The following is a 20,208-nucleotide window of genomic DNA, read 5'->3' as shown; positions in this document are numbered from 1 at the left end:
TCCTCAAAAGCTGAGCAAGCTTAGAGTGGATGTTCAAACCTTCAAACAAAAAGATGGTGAATCCCTCTATGAAGCTTGGGAAAGATACAAGCAGCTGACCAAAAGATGTCCATCTGACATGTTTTCAGAATGGACCATATTAGATATATTCTATTATGGTCTCTCTGAATTTTCGAAAATGTCATTGGATCATTCTGCAGGTGGATCTATTCACCTGAAGAAAACGCCTGAAGAGGCTCAAGAACTCATTGACATGGTTACAAACAACCAGTTCATGTACACATCTGAGAGGAATTCCGTGAATAATGGAGTACCTCAGAAGAAAGGAGTTCTTGAAATTGATGCTCTGAATGCCATATTGGCTCAAAACAAAGTGTTGACTCAACAGGTCAACATGATCTCTCAAAATCTGAATGGATTGCAACATGCATCCAACAGTGCTAGAGAGGCAGCTTCTGAAGAAGCTTATGATCCTGAAAACCCTGCCATGGCAGAGGTTAATTACATGGGTGAACCTTATGGAAACACCTATAACTCATCATGGAGAAATCATCCAAATTTCTCCTGGAAGGATCAGCAAAAGCCTCAACAAGGCTTTAACAATGGTGGACGCAATAGGCTGAATAATAGTAAGCCATATCCATCATCTTCTCAGCAACAGACAGAGAACTCTGAACAAAACAACTCTAATTTAGCCAATATAGTCTCTGATCTGTCAAAGGCCACTTTTAGTTTCATGAATGAAACAAGATCTTCGATTAGAAATCTGGAGGCACAAGTGGGCCAGCTGAGTAAGAAAGTTATTGAAACTCCTCCCAGTACTCTCCCAAGCAATACAGAAGAGAATCCAAAAGGAGAGTGCAAGGCCATTGACATAGTCAATATGGCCGAATGCACAAGGGAGGAGGAGGACGAAAATCCTAGTGAGGAAGACCTCCTAGGACGTTCCTCAAGCAAGAAGGAGTTTCCTATTAAGGATCCTGAGGAATCTGAGGCTCATCTAGAGATCATAGAGATTCCTTTAAATCTCCTTCTGCCATTTATGAGCTCTGAAGAATATTCATCCTCTGAAGAGAATGAAGATATGACTGGAGAGCAAGTTGCTCAATACTTAGGAGCTATCATGAAACTGAATGCCAAGCTGTTTGGTAATGAGACTTGGGAAAGTGAACCTCCCTTGCTCATTAGTGAACTAGATACTTGGATTCAGAGAACTCTACCTCAAAAGAAACAAGATCCTGGCAAGTTCTTAATACCTTGCACCATTGGCACCATGAGCTTTGAAAAAGCTCTATGTGATCTTGGGTCAGGGATAAATCTTATGCCACTCTCTGTAATGGAGAAGCTGGGGATCATTGAGGTACAACCTGCCTTGTTCTCATTACAATTGGCAGATAAGTCCATAAGACAAGCTTATGGAATAGTAGAGGACGTGCTAGTAAAGGTTGAAGGCCTTTACATCCCTACTGATTTCATAATCCTAGACACTAGGAAGGAAGATGATGAATGCATCATCCTAGGAAGACCTTTCCTAGCCACAGCAGGAGCTGTGATAGATGTCAACAGAGGTGAGTTAGTCCTTCAATTGAATGGGGACTACCTTGTGTTTAAGGCACATGGCCATCCCTCTGTGACAAAAGAGAGTAAGCATGAAGAGCTTCTCTCAGTTCAAGGTCAAGAAGAGCCCACACAGTCAAACTCTAAGTTTGGTGTTGTGAGGCCACAACCAAACTCTAAGTTTGGTGTTAATACCCCATATCCAAACTCTAAGTTTGGTGTTGGGACCACACTTAAATTGACCTGATCACCTTGTGGCTCCATGAGAGCCACTGTCAAGCTATTGACATTAAAGAAGCGCTTGTTGGGAGGCAACCCAATTTTATTTATCTAATTTTATTTTATTTTGTTTCTTTGTTATTTTTGTGTTCAATTAGGTACATGATCATGAGGAGTCACGAAAAAAATCAAAAAAATTAAAAACAGAGTCAAAAACAGAAGAAAAAAATTTTCACCCTGGAGGTAGCGCAGACTGGCGTTCAACGCCAGTAAGGTGCATCTGGCTGGCGTTCAACGCCAGAACAGAGCACCATTCTGGCGCTGAACGCCAGAAACAAGCAACAACCTGGCGTTAAACGCCAGGATGGTGCACGGAGAGGACAAGCTGGCGCTGAACGCCAGAAACAAGCATGAAACTGGCGTTCAACGCCAGAAACATGCATTACATGGGCGTTGAACGCCCAGAACATGCACCAATGGGCGTTTAAACGCCAGAATGATGCATGAAGGCATTTTACATGCCTATATGGTGAAGGAATGGTATTTGTTTTCACCTCAGGATCTGTGGACCCCACAGGATCCCCACTTCAGGATCTGTGGACCCCACAGGATCCTCACCTAACATATTCCCACCTTACCTCCTAATCCTAGTTTTTGTGAATGTGATTACTCTTCCCCATGTCACACTTCCCAACATCTTCTTCATCAATCACCTCAATTCCTCTTCCCAATTACCCCATTCACCATTCACATCAACCTCCTCTTCCCCATACCCCCACCTACCCTCATAAAATTCAAATTCAATTTCCCACCCATTCCCACCCAAAATGGCCGAACACTAACCCTCCACTCTCCCTATAAATACCCTCCCATTCTTCTTCATTTTCACACAACACTAACCCCTTCTTCTCCCACATAGCCGAACCTACTTCTCCCCCTCTCTACCATATTCTCTTCTTCTTCTTCTACTCTTCTTTTCTTTCTTGCTCGAGGACGAGCAAATTTTAAGTTTGGTGTGGTAAAAAGCATAAGCTTTTTGTTTTTCCATTACCATCAATGGCACCAAAGGCCGGAGTATCCTCTAGAAAAGGGAAAGGGAAGGCAAAAGCTTCCACCTCCGAGTCATGGGAGATGGAAAGATTCATCTCCAAGAGCCATCAAGACCACTTCTATGATGTTGTGGCAAAGAAGAAGGTGATCCCTGAGGTCCCTTTCAAGCTCAAGAAGAATGAGTATCCGGAGATCCGACATGAGATTCAAAGAAGAGGTTGGGAAGTCATAACCAACCCCATGCAACAAGTCGGAATCTTAATGGTTCAAGAGTTCTATGCCAATGCATGGATCACTAGGAACCATGACCAAGGTATGAACCCAAGCCCAAAGAATTATCTCACAATGGTTAGGGGGAAATACTTGGATTTTAGTCCGAAAAATGTGAGGTTGGCGTTTCACTTACCCATGATGCAAAGTGATGAACGCCCCTACACAAGAAGGGTCAACTTTAATCAAAGGTTGGACCAAGTCCTAATGGATATTTGTGTGGAAGGCGCCCAATGGAGAATAGACTCCAAAGGCAAGCCAGTCCAACTAAGAAGACTAGACCTCAAGCCTGTAGCTAGAGGATGGTTGGAGTTCATCCAAAGATCCATCATCCCTACAAGCAACCGATCTGAAGTTACTGTGGATCGGGCCATCATGATTCATAGCATCATGATTGGAGAGGAAGTGGAAGTTCATGAAGTCATCTCCAATGAACTCTACAAAATAGCTGACAAGCCTTCACACATGGCACGGCTAGCCTTCCCCCACCTTATATGCCATCTATGTTACTCAGCTGGAGTCATCATAGATGGAGATGTCTCCATTGAAGAAGACAAGCCCATCACCAAGAAAAGGATGGAGCAAACAAGAGAAGTTCCTCACGGCCCTCAAGAAGAACATGAGGAAGTTCATCATCAACAAATGCCTCAAGGAATGCACTTTCCTCCCAACAACTATTGGGAGCAACTCAACACCTCCTTAGAAGATTTGAGCCATAATGTTGAACAATTAAGGGTGGAACATCATGAGCACTCCATCATTCTCCAAGAAATAAGAGAAGAACAAAGAGCAATGAGGGAGGAGCAACAAAGGCAAGGAAGGGACATAGAAGAGTTGAAGAACATCACTGGTCCTTCAAGAAGAAGACGCCACTAGAGGTGGATTCATTCCTTGTTCTTTATTTCTTTCTGTTTTCGGTTTTTAATTATTGTGTTTATCTATGTTTTGTGTCTTTATTTCATGATCATTAATATGTAACCATGCCTTAAAGCTATGAATAAAACCCATTACTCCTTCACCTCTCTTAAAAGAAAAATGTTTTAATTCAAAAAGAACAAGAAGTACATAAATTTCGAAATTATTATTGAATTTAGTTTAATTATATTGATGTGGTGACAATACTTTTTGTTTTCTGAATGAATGATTGAACAGTGCATGTCTTTGGATATTGTTGTTTATGAGTGTTAAAATTGTTGGCTCTTAAAAGAATGATGAACAAAGAGAAATGTTATTGATGATCTGAAAAATCATGAAATTGATTCTTGAAGCAAGAAAAAGCAGTGAAAAAAAAAATGGCTAAAAAGAGTATATAGAAAAAGAAGGAGCAATAGAAAAAGCCAATAGCCCTTAAAACCAAAAGGCAAGGGTAAAAAGGATCCAAGGCTTTGAGCATCAATGGATAGGAGGGCCCAAGGAAATAAAATCCAGGCCTAAGCGGCTAAATCAAGCTGTCCCTAACCATGTGCTTGTGTCATGAAGGTCCAAGTGAAAAGCTTGAGACTAAGTGGTTAAAGTCGTGATCCAAGGCAAAAGAGTGTGCTTAAGAGCTCTGGACACCACTAACTGGGGACTTTAGCAAAGCTAAGTCACAATCTGAAAAGGTTCACCCAGTTATGTGTCTGTGGCATTTATGTATCCGGTGGTAATACTGGAAAACAAAATGCTTAGGGCCACGGCCAAGACTCATAAGTAGCTGTGTTCAAGAATCAACATGCTTAACTAAGAAAGTCAATAACACTATCCCAAATTCTAAGTTCCCCAGAGACGCCAATCCCTCTAAACTACAAACGAAAAAGTGAGATGCCAAAACTGTTCAGAAGCAAAAAGCTACAAGTCCCGCTCATGTAATTAAATTAATATTCAGTGATATTTTGGAATTTATAGTATATTCTCTTCTTTTTATCCTATTTGATTTTCAGTTGCTTGGGGACAAGCAACAATTTAAGTTTGGTGTTGTGATGAGCGGATAATTTATACGCTTTTTGGCATTATTTTTAGGTAGTTTTTAGTGAGTTCAAGCTACTTTTAGGGATGTTTTCCTTAGTTTTTATGTTAAATTCATATTTCTGGACTTTACTATGAGTTTGTGTGTTTTTTTGTGATTTCAGGTAAATTCTGGCTGAAATTGAGGGATTTGAGCAAAACTCTGAAAAAGGCTGACAAAAGGACTGCTGATGCTGTTGGAATCTGACCTCCCTGCACTCGAAGTGGATTTTCTGGAGCTACAGAACCCCAATTGGCGCGCTCTCAACGGCGTTGGAAATTAGACATCCAGGGCTTTCCAGCAATAAATAATAGTCCATACTTTATTCGAAGAATGACGACGTAACTTGGCGTTGAACGCCAAGTACATGCTGCTGTCTGGAGTTAAACGCCAGAAAAACGTCATGATCCGGAGTTGAACGCCCAAAACACGTCATAACTCGGAGTTCAACTCCAAGAGAAGCCTCAGCTCGTGGATAGATCAAGCTCAGCCCAAACATACACCAAGTGGGCCCCGGAAGTGGATTTATGCATCAATTACTTACTCATGTAAACCCTAGGAGCTAGTTTATTATAAATAGGATGAATTACTAATGTATTTGACATCTTTGGTCTCAGTTTTGTTTTATTCTTCATCCTAAGAGGCTATTGATCACATTTTAGGGGGCTGGCCATTCGGCCATGCCTGAACCTCTTTCACTTATGTATTTTTAACGGTGGAGTTTCTGCACACCATAGATTAAGGGTGTGGAGCTCTGCTGTACCTCAAGTATTAATGAAGTTCTATTTTCTTTTATTCAAATCTCTCTTATTCTTATTCCAAGATATTCATTCGTACCCAAGAACATGATGAATGTGATGATCAGATAACCCTCATCATCATTCTTATTTATGAACGCGCGTGATTGACAACCACTTCCGTTCTACATGCAATAGAGCTTGAATGTGTATCTCTTAGATTCCCCAACAGAATCTTCGTGGTATAAGCTAGATAGATGGCGGCATTTATGAGGATCCGGAAAGTCTCACCTTGTCTGTGGTATTCCGAGTAGGATCCTGGGAATCCGGAAAGTCTAACCTTGTCTATGGTATTCCGAGTAGGATTCCGGTAATGAATGACTGTGACGTGCTTCAAACTTGCAAGTGCTGGGCGTTAGTGACAGACGCAAAAGAATCAAGGGATTCTATTCCAGTAGGCGCGGGAACCAACCAGTGATTAGCCGTACTGTGACAGAGTGCATGAGCATTAGTTTTCACTGCGAGGATGGGATGTAGCCATCAACCATGGGTGATGCCTCCAGACGATTAGCCGTGCGATTAACAACCGCATAGGATCATTTTCCCGAGAGGATTGAAAGTAGCCACCGCTGATGGTGAACCCCTATACACAGCTTGCCATGGAAAGGAGTAAGAAGGATTGAGTAGAAGCAGTAGAAGAGCAGGCGTCCTTGAGCCATGCAGCATCTCCATTCGCTTATCTGAAATTCCCACCAATGAATCTGCATAAGTCTTCTATCCCTTTTATTAATTCTATTTTATTATTTCTATTTTCGAAAACCCATAAACAATTTTAATCTGCCTAACTGAGATTTGCAAGGTGACCATAGCTTGCTTCATACCAACAATCTCTGTGGATTCGACCCTTACTCACGTAAGGTATTACTTGGACGACCCAGTACACTTGCTGGTTAGTTGAACGGAGTTGTGAATGAACAAGAGACACAATAGTTTTTGTGTACATACCAAAGAGCCAATTAGAACATTGATCACAAATGATACAAGCATGATCACAATTTCGTCCACCAGACACTATGAATTCAAAAATGCATATGAAAAATAACAAAAGACACAAAACAAGAAAATATGAAGATCAAACAAGAAGACTTACCAAGAACAACTTGAAGATCATGAAGAACACCATGCATGAGTTTTCTTTTTGAAACATGCACAAATTTTAAAAACATGCAATTGACACCAAACTTAAAAATTCACACTAGACTCAAACAAGAAACACAAAAATATTTTTGGTTTTTATGATTTTATTAATTTTTTTGGGTTTTTCGAAAATTTCTTTTTGGAAAAAAAATAAAATAAAAATTTTTGAAAGATTTTTAAAAACTTTTTGAAAAGAAAATTACCTAATCTGAACAACAAGATGAACCGTCAGTTGTCCAAACTCAAATAATCCCCGGCAATGGTGCCAAAAACTTGGTGCACGAAATTGTGATCTCAATGGCGCCAACAACTTGGTGCGCACAATTGTAATATCACTCTTTTTCACAACTTCGCATAACTAACCAGCAAGTGCACTAGGTCGTCTAAGTAATAAACCTTACGTGAGTAAGGGTCGATCCCACGGAGATTGTCGGTATGAAGCAAGCTATGGTCATCTTGTAAATCTCAGTCAGGCGGATTCTAATGGTTATAATGGTTTTCGAATATAAAGATAAATAAAGCATAAAATAGAGATAGAGATACTTATGTAATTCATTGGTGGTAATTCCAGATAAGCGCATGAAGATACTGTGTTCCTTCTGAATCTCTGCTTTCCTACTGCTTTCATCCAATCATTCTTTCCCCTTTCTATGGCAAGCTGTATGTAGGGCGTCACCGTTGTCAATGGCTACTTCCCATCCTCTCAGTGAAAATGGTCCAAATGCGCTGTCACAACATGGCTAATCATCTGTCGGTTCTCGATCATGTCGGAATAGGATCCATTGATCCTTTTGCATCTGTCACTACGCCCAACACTCGTGAGTTTGAAGCTCGTCACAGTCATCCCATCCCAGATCCTACTCGGAATACCACAGACAAGGTTTAGACTTTTCAGATCTCAAGAATACTGCCAATGGATTCTAGCTTATACCACGAAGACTCTGATCTCACGGAATGGGAGGCTCGGTTGTCAGGCGAGGCAACCATGCGTTGTGTGTCAGGAATCTAAGAGATACACACTCTAGCTTTCGCAGGTAGAATGGAAGTCTTTGTCAGGCACGCGTTCATAAGTGAGAATAGTGATGAGTGTCACGGATCATCACATTCATCAGGTTGAAGTGCGAATGAATATCTTAGAATAAGAATAAGCATGAATTGAATAAAAGAACAATAGTACTTTGCATTAATACTTGAGGAACAGCAGAGCTCCACACCTTAATCTATGGTGTGTAGAAACTCCACCGTTGAAGATATATAAGTGAAAATAAGGTAGGCATGGCCGTGAGGCCAGCCCCCAATGTCTAAGGAGTAACAATAATCAAAGATGTTCCAAAAGCTCGTCCAAAGATTCATTAAAATACAATAGTAAAAAGTCCTATTTATACTAGACTAGTTACTAGGGTTTACAGAAATAAGTCTTAGTGCAGAAATCCACTTCCGGGGCCCACTTTGGTGTGTGCTTGGGCTGAGCTTGAGCTTTACACGTGCAGAGGCTTCTCTTGGGGTTAAACGCCAAGTTGTAACATGTTTTTGGCGTTTAACTCTGGTTTGTGACGTGTTTCTGGCGTTTTACTCCAGAATGCAGCATGGAACTGGTGTTGAACGCCAGTTTGCATCGTCTAAACTCGAATAAAGTATGGACTATTATATATTGGTGGAAAGCCCTGGATGTCGACTTTTCAACGCAATTAAGAGTGCACCATTTGGAGTTTTGTAGCTCCAGAAAATCCATTTCGAGTGTAGGGAGGTCAGAATCCAACAGCATCGGTAGTCCTTTTTCAGCTTCCTATCAGATTTTTGCTCAGGTCCCTCAATTTAAGCCAGAAAATACCTGAAATCACAAAAAAAACACACAAACTCATAGTAAAGTCCAGAAATGTGAATTTTGCATAAAAACTAATAAAAACATCCTAAAAGTAGCTAGATCCTACTAAAAACTATCTAAAAACAATGCCAAAAAGCGTATAAATTATCCGCTCATCATGGCACGCCAATTTCACAACACAAGGGGCGTGGCACACCAAGAGTGGGCGTGGCACACCGAGGTACTTGACAGACTGACATCTTCACCTTCAAATGGGCATAACTTGAGCTATAGATGTCCAAATGAGTTGATTCCAGTGTCCTTAGAAAGATGACATCCAGGACTTTCTAGCAATATATAGTACTTCATAGTAAACATTCAATTTAAGGCTCAAACAACTTTATATTTTTAACGTTGCAAAGTGGGTCACAATCCAAAGAGCAAATTCTATTAGGAGTGGCACTTGAACCCACATGCCAACTTTTTCCTGCAGCCCCAACCTTCAACCAAGCCCATTCCAACTCTCATTCAAGCCACAATTGTCAACCAATCAAGGTCACAAGAAGTATCTAGAATAGTTTATTTCATTTCATTGTAATTTGCTTTCAATTTCACTTAAGTTTGTAATCTAGGAGAGCCTATACAAAGGCCTTAGTTTTCATAGAATGGGGGGTCATAATTCTGCTAGAGAGGGGTCTTCAGACTCCCTCTTCTCACCCACAATTCTCTCCTCCTCCACTTTCTTACTTGTAAATATTTTAGTTATGAATCACTAACTCTTTCCATTGGGAAAGAGAGCTATATTATTTTTCAATGGGTTAGATTATTTTTATTCTTCTTCATCTCTTCATCTCTCTTTGATTTACTTGAAGGATTTTTGTTCTTCATGTTAGCATTCAATTATCTTGGAAAAGAGATTGAATGTATTTGGGTTTTATGTGAACCTTGGAAGAGGAATCATAAAACCATTCTTGAAAATCCTTCTCACACTTGAGTAGACTTGGGTTTTGGGTTGGATATTGTGACATTTAATCTACCGACTACTTATGTCTATGAGGATGTGTGGTATAATCAGGGACCAAGCTTCATCTCCTCTCATGAGCAACTAGACCAAGGAATTGGCTATTGATCAAGATTGGAGAGATTGAGTTACCAAAGAATTGGGACTCAATCACTCATGATTGCCAAGAGGTCAATGAGTTTTATCATTGAAGATGAGATGAAATCAATTAATCCGGAGAATACAATATCTCTTGATCCTAATGCTTATTTTATCTTTCTTTCTTTTATCTACTTTATGGTTATTTACATTTTCTGCACTTTACATTTTCAGCACTTTACTTTCTTGTACTTTACTTTCCTTACCATTTACTTTCTTGCACTTTATAGATTTCATTTACTTTCATGTAATTTACATTTTCTTGTTACTTATCATCCAATTATGCTTGTCTAACTAGGCTAATTAATCAACTATTGCTTGCTTAATCCGTTAATCTTTGTGGGATTCGACCCCACTCCTAGTGGGTTATTACTTGACGATATTTGGTGCGCTTGCCAAAGAACTAATTCATTTTATATGGGGAGTGAATTCTAAATCTCATCACTTCTCTTCCAGTTCCTTAACCTTCACCTCAGCAGAGGCGACATGCCCTCGTGCAATGTTCACTTCCCGAGAAAGAGAGAGATCACGTTCCACCAACCTATTAATCTCTGCAGCATCTTCCTTCGCCTTTTTCTCCTTCTTGTCAAGCTGGGTCTTCAGGGAATCCTCTTGGGTCTTTAAATTGGTAATATCCTTCTGAGAAGTTCAAAGTTTTTCCTCCAAAACTTGACAGTGGGCCAGGACAGGCTCCACTTTCCTAGCAATAGCTGCGGCCCGGAGGAGACTACGGTAAGTCCACCTCACCTGGGCGGCAAGGTCTTCTTCCCGAAAAAACTCATCTTTGCCTGGAAAAAGTTGGGAATTAATGAATTGCCTGGTATCAAAGTTCTTCTCCATAACCGTCAGAGTCTTGCCAAAGGGTGCCTTTCACTTTTTGGGGTTAGTCACAATGATCAGGTCACCGTCATTTGCGAGATCCTCCTCCTGTTCCTAAATCGGTTCATCAGCAGTGTGGTTCATAGGGGGGTTCTCAGGCTGTGCGTCACTAGAGGGCTGGGACTCCCCCTGGTCCCTGCGGCAGCTTGGCCACTTCCCTCACCGAGGAGTCTTCATTGCTATCAACCGCAGGAAGGAAGTGAAACATCAGCTCAGCCATTGTGGTCTTCCCAATAGCCATGGAAACTACAAAGAATAAACACGTGATGAAAACAAGAAACTAGAGAAGTTTGAATGCAAAGACAAGTAAACTAGCCAGGAAAACGGAAGAAAGGCAACCTACTTACATGGGCCCGACCAGTTTCCCGATCCCATCACAATGTGGGGAGTTGAGTTTTTTGGTGCCAAAGATCGCCAATAGGATGTCGGCAATCCAGCGGTTCTCCTCGCCATACCTTTCGTAGGTCATTTTTATCATGTAATCGGAGCCAGTCTTAGAAACTTCAATAAGTCGGGATTCGCCTTTTTCCCTCCAAGGTAAGCTAGAAGGGGTGACAACCCTGAACTGGCCTTACCTTAAAGAAAGTACCTTTGAAGCCGTGAAAAGAATCCACGAAGAGCCCGAAGATCCTATGACCTTGCACGGCCCGGAAAGACATATGACCTTTATTTGTCTTACCCTCTCGAGAGGGGTTTGTGAGCAAGAAGAGATAGAGGAAGATGTTGACAGAGGCTAGGAGCTCTAAGTACTTGCACACTATCTTGGAACAGCAGATGGCGGGCCAGCTGTTGGGGTGAAGCTATGACGGAGCAACGTTACAGCAGTTTAATAAAGACATGACAAAGGGAGAGAAGAGAAGTCGATCGTCCAGTGTGATGAACATTAGTTTATACACCCATAACCAGTCAGCTACTCGGGGGGTCGCCATGTTTTTATGACAAACGCGCTCTCGTTCGCCTAGGACAAAAGCTTGATAATTTGCTTCCTCAGGGTCTCCTCCGCACAAGGACCCGAAATTGCGAAGCACTTGTAGCTCTTCTCGAGTTACCCAGGAAGTCGTGTCCTTGACATCCGAGTTGACCCAAATATAGCGATTGATAACATTCGGTGCCGGCAGTTGCTGAGCTATACCTATAGTGGGGGCACAACTTAAGTTAACTCAGGAAATAGAAAACGCGGAGGAAAATGAAAAAACAAAACTACATTCTGCTACGCCAACTATTCTATGCTATTTGCACTAATATGAAGACTAATCCAAAAACAAACTCCTAATGGTACCCCACTAAAAACTCTCTAACCGAGGCTATGTCAATCTATTTAGTATAAATCAAATCAGGGAACGCCGTGCACTGATCAATAAAGAAAGCAAGAATAATAGATATAAGAAGCGATGATAAACACTCACCAAAAGAAATGCAGCAGAAATAACAAAGGAGAAGCAAATGGGAGGAACGCAGTAAATCTTGCACCAAACTGTGAAAAGAAGGAAGATTGGGTAGTGGCAGAGATAAGGAGAGAGTGTAGAGTGGCGAAAAGAAATGAGCAAGGAAGAAATTCGGAAGATAAAAGCAAGAAACGCAGAATGATAACTATCAAATGGAGCGAGAAAATTAAAGGTAGGGGTATAATAGCCTTTTTCTCTGGCTTTCAAATCTGCCATAAAGAGAATTAAATGCTCTCGACACGGAAATCCAAGTGACATCCCAAAGCGTAATAGAGGCGACTCACGCACATAAAAACAACGACCCCGTCAACGGATTCCCGTTCTCGACGGGATTCGTCTAGGGCGAGCACGAGTAGCTTGAACGCGCTAACCACGAGCTTCTGGTCTCACGGTTGGCATGTTGGGGGCACTGTTCCAGTCCAACCCATTAGGAATCCGGGTCCAGCTACGGACCACCGACCCGACGGGTCGACTAACCCTGGATGTGGGTCGACCCGCGCGTTACCTCACATTACAAAGAGGCTCGCAGGGGGTTCACCCGAGTACATAGTATAAATGGGGAGGGACCTATCTCTCTCCAGGGGTATGTTACCTTGCTAACCCTAATTAGCCTTCTCTTCATATGGATTCTGACTTTGACATCGAAGTGTCTTTGCAGGTGGCCCCACCCGCCAACGCGCTGACGCATAGGCCGAACGCACCGCTCCAGCAGCCCACATCTAAGTCTGAATCCTCTCATCCTCTTGCTTTGTCACCCATCTTACCAATCCACCAAACACCCAAGCAATCGAACAAATGAATTATCTCAATTAATTCGGATTCAAAATTAATACACATAACATTTTAGGAACTATTTAACTATTAAATCATAATTACATTGTATTAATGATTTATCGAACATTAGAATGCAAAATGAAAAAAAAAAAAACTGAATTTTAATTTGTTTATACAACCATCAAATTATATTTATCAATATAATAATACAATCTCATCCAATTTTTATTAAAAAATATACTTTTTTCACGTTCACATCTCACGGATAAAAATTATTTGTATCTAACTATTCATGTTTGATTTTCCATACAGTTATTTATATCATTGTAATCCCATGCATAGTCATATATCATAATGTAACTGCATGCAACCATAAACAAAACAATATGTATAATCGAGATGTAAAACAGATTAAGGGAACAAATATCATTAAAGATAAGCTTGAAAATAACAAACTCATGCTCTCCACATCAGGTCCAATGTGAATCCATGATGAAACATGTAATTAGATGATATACGTTGAAATGCAACAATATCATAATTACCAAAAATCCTTGATTGGAACCCGCTCATATTTTGAGAGCCTCCACCCATCACTATGGTAGGTTGAATAATTGGTATCCAATAAGCATCTATTGCTGCTAATTTAATAGGCATAACTAACATATATTAGAAATTAGGCATAATATATTGATAGTCCTCTTAAATAAATCCAAATACATATACTGACATAAATTTGGACAATTCAGGAATTGAATGACAAGAATGTTGTTGTAGAAAAGCCTAGTTGGTGTTAATGATTTCATCCGCCATAACTAAAGGTGTAAAGGAGAAACGAGCTGTGCACTAAGACTTGGTATTTTGTCTGATATAGTAACACAAATATGGTTTTGTAACTTAACTTATCAAGTAATTTATAGACTTGAACAGTTGCACTAGATTCGTAATAATACTATAAAAAACCTTAATGACCAAACTTCTTTAGTCTTTCTTTGAATTTTATATTTAAAAGTTGTATTAGTTAACAAGTTAACCAAAATAATTTACCTAAGATAAAGAGTCAAAATGATATGAACATAATTAATATACAGGTCCACACGGTGAGATCTAAATTGAGAGGGTTGAATTTTGTAAACAATATTTAGTATATAGTAGTAATCTATATTAATTAATAATTTCACTACGAGTGTATCTTTTATTATAAATACTATTTTGATATTAATATTTTTTTAACAACTAAATATACATTTTTTTATTTTATTAATTAAAAAATAATTTCAATACATAATTAATTGTGTATATCATGTTATCTTTTTTGTAAGACATACATATTTTGTCGATGTAATTTTTTTTTTTTTTGGGCAATCTAAATTGGTTAGAGTTGTTTGCTAGTGAAATAATGGTTTTACGTTCTTGAAAAATTTACGTTAAAAATTTATAGTAGAAGATTTATAATGTAATGCTTCTAAAAATTTAAAAACATTATATGAACCACAGTCCACACATATTTTTTTTTTTTAATTCCTTTTCCCCTTGTAGAGGTAGCTCGGTGAACTTCTCTCAGTGAACTACTTGATACTTCTCGGTGGAAATTAAATTGTTTTTGTTTTTTTTTGTTGGTTTATTCTTGCATATTTTGAAATTTCAAAATAAATTGAAAAATAGGACATACTCGGTAAATTAAAAAAATATATTATTGATGACTAATAATAATAATATTTACAGTATATTTAGCATCGTTCTTTTTATCTATGATGTACGGACACTAACACTAACATGAGACACAACACAGAATACGCCGAGCCGACACACAAATTTTAAAATCTTATTAAACACGAGGGCGCGCGCACACACACACATATATATATATATATATATATATATATATATATATAATATAAAATACTTTTTAGATAAATTATAATGATGTTTTGATATTTTATTGATATTAAAATATAAATTAATTTTTTAATTATTTTAAATTTTTATTTTAATTATATAAATACTTAAAATATTTCTTTTAATAAATAATAATATATATTATTTTTAAATTTATATTAAAAATAATATTAAACACATTAATACATAATAGTATTTAAATAGGTGCAAATATATTTAAAAAATATATTTTTATTTTGACAAAATATCGGTGCTTCCTAGCTCTTTATTTATTTGCACAGTAGTGTGTACTCTGAAGCATTAAGGAGACCAGTTGTTTGTCTCATAGCGTGAAGTTCTTATTCTTAGGAAAGTGACGGCTACGGTTCCATCACTATTTATGTTTCATTTCCGAATGTTGACCACGGTGTCGAAAAGTTCAATTTAGGCAGTAGACCGTAATTTATCTAGTTTAAGAAATTACGTGAAGATTATTTGTATCGAAGTTGACACGCTACAAGGAGGATCTGCTACTTCTTTTTCATCATTGAATCAATTGGGACTTAGAGACCATTTTGTTTCTCTCTCTCTATACATAGAAAAAATTCCACTTTCTTTTTTTATAAGATTTTAAAATGATATTTTTATCTTTTTTATTTTATAAATGTACATTTTTTTTAATTTTTAAAAAATTTCTTTTTTAATGTATTTTAAATTTTTTATGTTAATTAATATTAATTTTATCTATTTTTTTAAAAAAATAAATTATTTTTAAAAAAATAACGATTAACAAAAAATTTATTTTTTATTATTAAATTTTGTTTACCAAAATATTTTTTAATAAATTATTTTTTTATTGATTAAATTATATTTTTATTAAAATACTTTAAAAATTAATAATTAAATTATTTTTTCTAAAATACCTACTATTTAATAATTTTTTAATTATTAAATTGTGATCTTACCAAAATTTTTGTTAATAATTATTTTTATATTTTATTATTAATTTTTTGATATTAATATATATTATTTTAGCATTAAATAAAAAAATCTTACTATTATTAATATATAATAATTAATATATATTGATGTTGAAAAATAATTTTATTAAAATTTTTTATTTAATATTAAAATAATATATATAGATATCGAAAAATTAATAGTAAAATATAAAAAAATTGTTAACAAAAATTTTGATAAAATTATAATTTAATAATTAAAAAATTATTGAAGGGTATTTAAAAAAATAATATAATTATTAAATTAAAAAAATATAATTTAATTAATAAAAAATAATTTATTAAAGAATATTTTGATAAATAAAATTTAATAATAAAAAATAAAATTTTTGTTAATGGATATTTTTTTAAAAAATAATTTATTTTTTTAAAAAATAAATAAAGTTAACATTAGTTAATACAAAAATTTAAAATAAATTAAAAAAAAAAATTTTAAAAATTAAAAAAAAATCTACATTTATAAAATAAAAAAGAGTAAAATATCATTTTAACATCTAAATCGGAAGAGAGTGAAATTTTCTCATATATTTATCTATCAAAACATTTTCGGTCTCTTTCCACGAATCATAATCTTGAAGCGTACAATGACTTTGGTCTCATTGTAGGTTTATCATTTGGAATTGTTTTGAATACACCATAAACCCACAATCATCATTTTCTTAACCAATTCAGTTTCCTCTATTGCCACCTCTCTCTTGCGTTCTCTTCCCTCTCTCTGTGGTTCGTAACTCAGTTTCTGTTCCAGTGTTCCTAGCCCTTTTTTTCTTTCCCCATAGGTTCCGTGTTATAAATTATAAACCTCGTCATTTGTTGGTTTAAGAATTAAGAACATGATGAGACAATGACTTTGGTGTTTCTTTTGAGTTTTTAGTTTAAGTTCTATATCTTATGTTTTATAGTGTGTTATGACTTGATGTTATGCTAATTTGTTGAATTTATTGCTGCATATGCTGAACTAAATGTCTTATGAGTAGAAAATTGTTTAAATTGATTAGATTTTTCTGCATGTTTATTGTGCAGGTAATCTATCATAATTTTATGATGGACTTTTGGCTGAACGTCATGAGCTACCATCCGCAATCAAAATCTATGCACGCATAAACAAGGATTCAGTAATTGAGGAAGTTGTTTCTAGAATGGGAGTTTGTCTGAGCGCCCAAGTTAAAGTTAAGAGAGAGGGAGAGATCTTTCACTGTTCTAATTTAAAGAGCTTTAGTTTATCAGAACTTAAGAAAGCCACAAGAAATTTCCATCCGAACAGTTTGTTAGGAGGTGATTTTGGTTCTGTTTTTAAGGGTTGGATTGATGAGAATTCTTTGGTGCCTGCCAAACCTGGCACTGGCATTGGTATTGCGGTGAAGAGACTTAAACAAAGTGGCTTACCGGATCACACGGAGTGGTTGGTGAGTTTATGTCCCTTGGACTGCATTTGGTTTTGAGAACATGATAAGATTGACACACAAAAATTAGTAATTTTATATTTTGTGTCTCTGTGTCCATGTTTCAGTGTTCTGTAAACAAACGCAGCCTTGCTTATGTTAGTCTCAAGTTGCATTATCTCATCCATGATCTTCTTCTAAGTTAAACTGAGTCTGTCTGGATGACAAAGGGGAGTTTATTTTTCATTTTCAGGCCGAAGTAGACTATTGTGGACAATTTTCTCATCCTCATCTAGTGAGGTTGATTGGATATTGCCTTGAAGATAAACACCGCCTTCTCGTCTTTGAGTTTATGCCTCGCGGTAGTTTGGACAATCATTTGTTCAGCAGGAGTGAGTATTTTCTGCCCCATCATTGCACATAATCTTAAAAGTTCAACTTAGGACTAGTTTTAACATTTGGATATACTATTGTAACAGGACACTCACACTTTCAACCTCTATCATGGAGTCTCCGTTTAAAGGTTGCTCTTGATGTAGCCAAAGGGCTTGCATTCCTTCACAGTGCAGAAACAAATTTGATGTGTGTTCATTTTAACACTACCAGTGTCTTACTTGACTCGGTATGTGCTTGCAGTATATGACAGATTCATGACACAGTTTGTTTTGGTAATTTGTTAAAAGCAGGGGTAATTATTTGGACATCATAACTGAATATATTTCTTGATTTGGTTACAGAATTACAATGCAAAACTTTCGGCCTTTGGGTTGCTAAAGCATCGACAGATAAGCAACATAGGTCATTGCATGCAGTTGGAGTTCAGCTCTGGTGGATATATAGCTCCCGAAATTTTATTTACTGGTACGGTTGGTTTCAAGTTGCTGAACAATTTTTGCTCCCAATTTATATTAACAGAAAATCTTAGAGACCAGCAGTTTTCAATAATTTTGGTTATCATTTGGCCAACACAACAATGAAATTGTTTTTAACAAATAAATTTTACTAATGTGGGTAAATTCTAATAAATGTGGGTGCAAGCTATGTTTAAACTTTAATATAGGTGTAAATTATGTGTCTTATGTGTATAAATGTGGGTGCAAACTATTAAAAGCCAAATATTGATCTAAAATAATAATATTTTTAGTCATGTAATATTACTGTGATATTAATTCATGATTAATATCTTTTTGGTTAGTTGGCTAAACACAATGTTAGTGCAGGCTTTTATACTGCTAAGGCTACTGTCTACAATTTCGGAGTAGTCCTACTTGAAATGTTTACCGGCGAGAGGTTGATGGATAGGAATCGACCAACTGGGCAACAGAATCTGCTGGAGTGGGTCAGACCATACCTGGCTAAGAAATGCAAGGTCTTAAAAGTTTTGGACACGCATCTCAAAGGGCAGTATTCAGTTGAGGAAGCCTATGAACTAGCCACACTCACCTTGCGATGCATATCAACATCACCCCGTTTCAGGCCAAAGATAGATGAAGTTGTTACATTACTGGAGCAGCTGCAGGCTCCTAATAATGCTGATTCAGGCAACCAAATTCCTTCTTCTAGCGAGTCTCGGCCCTCTGCCTCAATTCTATATACTTGAAACTTAACACAGCCTAATAATATAAAGGAGATACTACAATGAAAACTTTATAATTGTCTTCATATGAAAATCTTTTTTTTTTTTTACTTTTGGATGTTGGATTGTATGGTTAAATTTTAATATGATATAAAAGTGTGTTTTTGTTTAAAGCGTGACTAAATAAATAAATCATACTTTTAAACAAAGCATCTTCATGAGTTTATTTGAGTAGTTACCATAATATAATGCTTCCAGGCAGGGTAAAAACCATGATGCATGAACTCAGGCACTTCTGTAACTAATAAATTTTGCACATATGATATAATTCAGCTAGTGTTGCAAGTATGCTGAGTTGGTTCAGTGTTTGTAACAATTCAAAATGGCTAGGAGTGTAAGTACCTCTATCACGATGAGCATATTTTGGGGTGGTGTAGTTTTCTAGTCTAATTATGTAACACCTGATTTCAAACACAAGAAATAGACATGGCATTATTTAATTAAAAGAAAAAGAAAGTCTTACATAAAAATATAAAACACACTAGAACGATCCTGTTGACAAAAAATTATTATCAAAGAATAGACTTCACGACTCTAAATTCCGTATTTTTTAAAATTTAAATATAAATAAGTTATGATTTATTTTATTAAGTTTAATTTTTTATTTTATTTTTAAAATTTATTTATTAAAAATAATTAAATTAATTGTATGATAACTAAAATTTAAATTAATTAAAATTTTTATATAATTTTTATTATAATAAAATCTTTTGAAAAAAGATATAATAATAATAATAATAATAATAATAATAATAATAATTTATTATTATTATTATTATTATTATTATTATTATTATTATATTAATATTTTATTTTTATTTTCTTGAATTAAAATAAAAATTTGTTTAATAATATTATTATCAAGTTCAAAATTTACCGATATGAATAAATATCGGTACTCTTCGATAAACTTAACTTTGTTAATGTTTCATCAAATATCTTCTATTCTTATAATTATTATGTTACTAATATCATTTATATTAGTAACTTATATATATTCATCTATCTCTCTCTCTCTCTCTCTCTCTATATATATATATATATATATATATATATATATATATATATATATATTATTTATATTTTAATATATCAAACTTTCATAATTATTCTAAGATATTTATAACTTAACTCACTCACTCATCAGCCCTAATGCTTGGCACCCAACTCCCACCCTTGCCGCCTAATCATCATTAACACCATTAATTATTATCAAATTGT

General features: G+C 36.3%; 1 protein-coding gene and 1 non-coding gene across 2 annotated transcripts; one reads left to right on the top strand and one right to left on the bottom strand.

Annotated features, from left to right (window-relative positions):
- Window positions 1-16: 16 nt before the first annotated feature.
- On the bottom strand, window positions 17-120 carry LOC130963992 (small nucleolar RNA R71). Its single transcript, XR_009080107.1, has one exon. It is a non-coding gene; the product is annotated as a small nucleolar RNA R71 (small nucleolar RNA).
- A 16,487-nt stretch (window positions 121-16,607) lies between these two features.
- LOC130962324 (probable serine/threonine-protein kinase PBL9) lies at window positions 16,608-18,972 on the top strand. Its single transcript, XM_057888541.1, has 6 exons — window positions 16,608-16,692; window positions 16,993-17,375; window positions 17,605-17,743; window positions 17,831-17,973; window positions 18,089-18,212; window positions 18,572-18,972. The coding sequence occupies exons 2-6, from the start codon at window positions 17,109-17,111 to the stop codon at window positions 18,949-18,951; spliced, it is 1,053 nt and encodes a 350-aa protein (XP_057744524.1). The 5' UTR covers window positions 16,608-16,692; window positions 16,993-17,108; the 3' UTR covers window positions 18,952-18,972.
- Window positions 18,973-20,208: the final 1,236 nt, after the last annotated feature.

Source organism: Arachis stenosperma, chromosome 2 (genome assembly GCF_014773155.1).
Source record: "Arachis stenosperma cultivar V10309 chromosome 2, arast.V10309.gnm1.PFL2, whole genome shotgun sequence".
Classification (NCBI taxonomy): domain Eukaryota; kingdom Viridiplantae; phylum Streptophyta; class Magnoliopsida; order Fabales; family Fabaceae; genus Arachis; species Arachis stenosperma.
Note: the sequence above shows the minus strand (reverse complement) of the source record. Positions and strands in the feature narration are given on the sequence as shown.